The sequence below is a fragment of the Octopus bimaculoides genome, chromosome 3 (genome assembly GCF_001194135.2).
Source record: "Octopus bimaculoides isolate UCB-OBI-ISO-001 chromosome 3, ASM119413v2, whole genome shotgun sequence".
Taxonomy (NCBI): Eukaryota; Metazoa; Mollusca; class Cephalopoda; order Octopoda; family Octopodidae; genus Octopus; species Octopus bimaculoides.
In genome coordinates, this window is record NC_068983.1 from 47,254,566 (window position 1) to 47,256,104 (window position 1,539).

Consider the following 1,539-nt stretch of genomic DNA (forward strand, 5'->3'; position numbering starts at 1 on the left):
TGAAGAAATTAACCGTGACATTCGTCGGCAAAAATTATTAAGTTAAGTTCGTTAGATTTAAAGTTCTGACAGGGAAAGACATGCTAATAAAGTACATTGATGATAAAACAAGTTCAATTTATAAACTAATTAAAATTAAGCAAAAAAAAAAAAAAAATTGTAATCAAATCCAAAGTATGAACAGAGAAAAAAACGTAACAAAGAAACAGGTCAGATTTTGAAGCAGAAAAAGTTATATAGAAATAATTAACCCTTTGTATAAAAGCAGGCATTATTTAGCAAACGGACTTACGTTGTTTGTAAACTTACAGAAAGTAAGAAAAATAGTTATGTGTTGGTAAAGACTTGTCTGGTACTGTACCCTTTACTTCTCCCTCTCTCTTTCTCTCTCTCCAGTTACCCAGATAATATATTGTGTATGTGAGAAGCAGTCTGCTGAAGATAGATGCATGTAATATATATATGTGTGTGTGTGTGTACATATGTATAACCTTCCAGACGAGAGTAAAAAAATAATTCCATAGTTATTGAATCTACGTAAAACAACGACCAGTGATAAAAATCGAAACGGGCCACAGAAACGAGTTGCTATATTCACTCAAATAAATACAATATCAACATTTTCACTTAAGGAACATTATTAACATTTTTAAATTGTGTTAATTACCGTTTTGTTGTGTGTCTTATAGAAGAAACAACACAACTAAGAATATTCGTTGACATTCGAAGACTCCACGTGTAATTCAGTATAGATAATACTTAACGGGTTAAAGAGAGAGTCTGGGATTAAGACTAATAAATCGTTAGAACGCTGAGCGAAATGCTTAGTGGTATTTCGTCTGTCGTTCCGTTCTGAGTTCAAATTCCGCCGAGGTCGACTTTGCCTTTCATCCTTTCTGGGTCGATAAATTAAGTACCAGTTGAGTACTGGGATCGATGTAATCGACTGTCCTCTTACCCCAAATTTCAGGCCTTGAACCTATAGTAGAAAGGATTATTAAGATTAATAAAAAAAGGCGTCAGCTGGCAGAATCGTAAACACACCAGACAAAATGCTTAACGGTATTTCGTCTGGGTTTAAATTCCACCGAGGTCGACTTTGCCTTTCATCATTTCTGGGTCGATAAATTAAGTACCAGTGAAACACTGGGATCGTTGTAATCGACTCATCCCCTCCCCCAAAATAACTGTCCTTGTGGCAAAACTTGAAACCATTATTAATCCATAAAGCACTGGTATTTGCACTTACATAGCATGGACTGCTGAGCACATTTTATGAAAATGAGACTACCATACACACAAAAAAACACCCCAAAAATAGTTAAAATATCTTCTTAGTATATAATGGTGGCAAGTCATTAGTTGAACTATTAGCCCCCTTGCATTCTGGGGGGTATCGTGACCTGTCGACCTGTGCCTGACAACCACGATCGTAGCTTGTCGCGCTTTATGTGTGAAGACTAATAAGGTGGGAAAAGCCAAAAACGGGTGATGTACGTATTCTCTATCCTTCGCCGACTAATAGAAGTAAGATGATAG

At 36.0% G+C, this 1,539-nt stretch overlaps 1 protein-coding gene across 5 annotated transcripts in view; it reads right to left on the reverse strand.

Moving 5' to 3' along the window:
- LOC106875854 (protein usf) overlaps nucleotides 1–1,539 on the reverse strand; it is a 9,937-nt gene that overhangs the window by 5,277 nt on the left and 3,121 nt on the right. The window contains exon 1 of one of the 5 annotated variants that reach the window (XM_014924149.2): nucleotides 668–1,431. The exons of 2 other annotated variants lie outside the window; for them this stretch is intronic. In XM_014924149.2, the coding sequence (XP_014779635.1) occupies nucleotides 668–723 (56 nt within the window). In that variant the 5' untranslated portion in view covers nucleotides 724–1,431. Of the gene's footprint in view, nucleotides 1–292; nucleotides 633–667; nucleotides 1,432–1,539 lie in introns of those variants that run through there. 2 more of the 5 variants (XM_014924148.2, XM_014924150.2) reach the window with 2 other exon arrangements.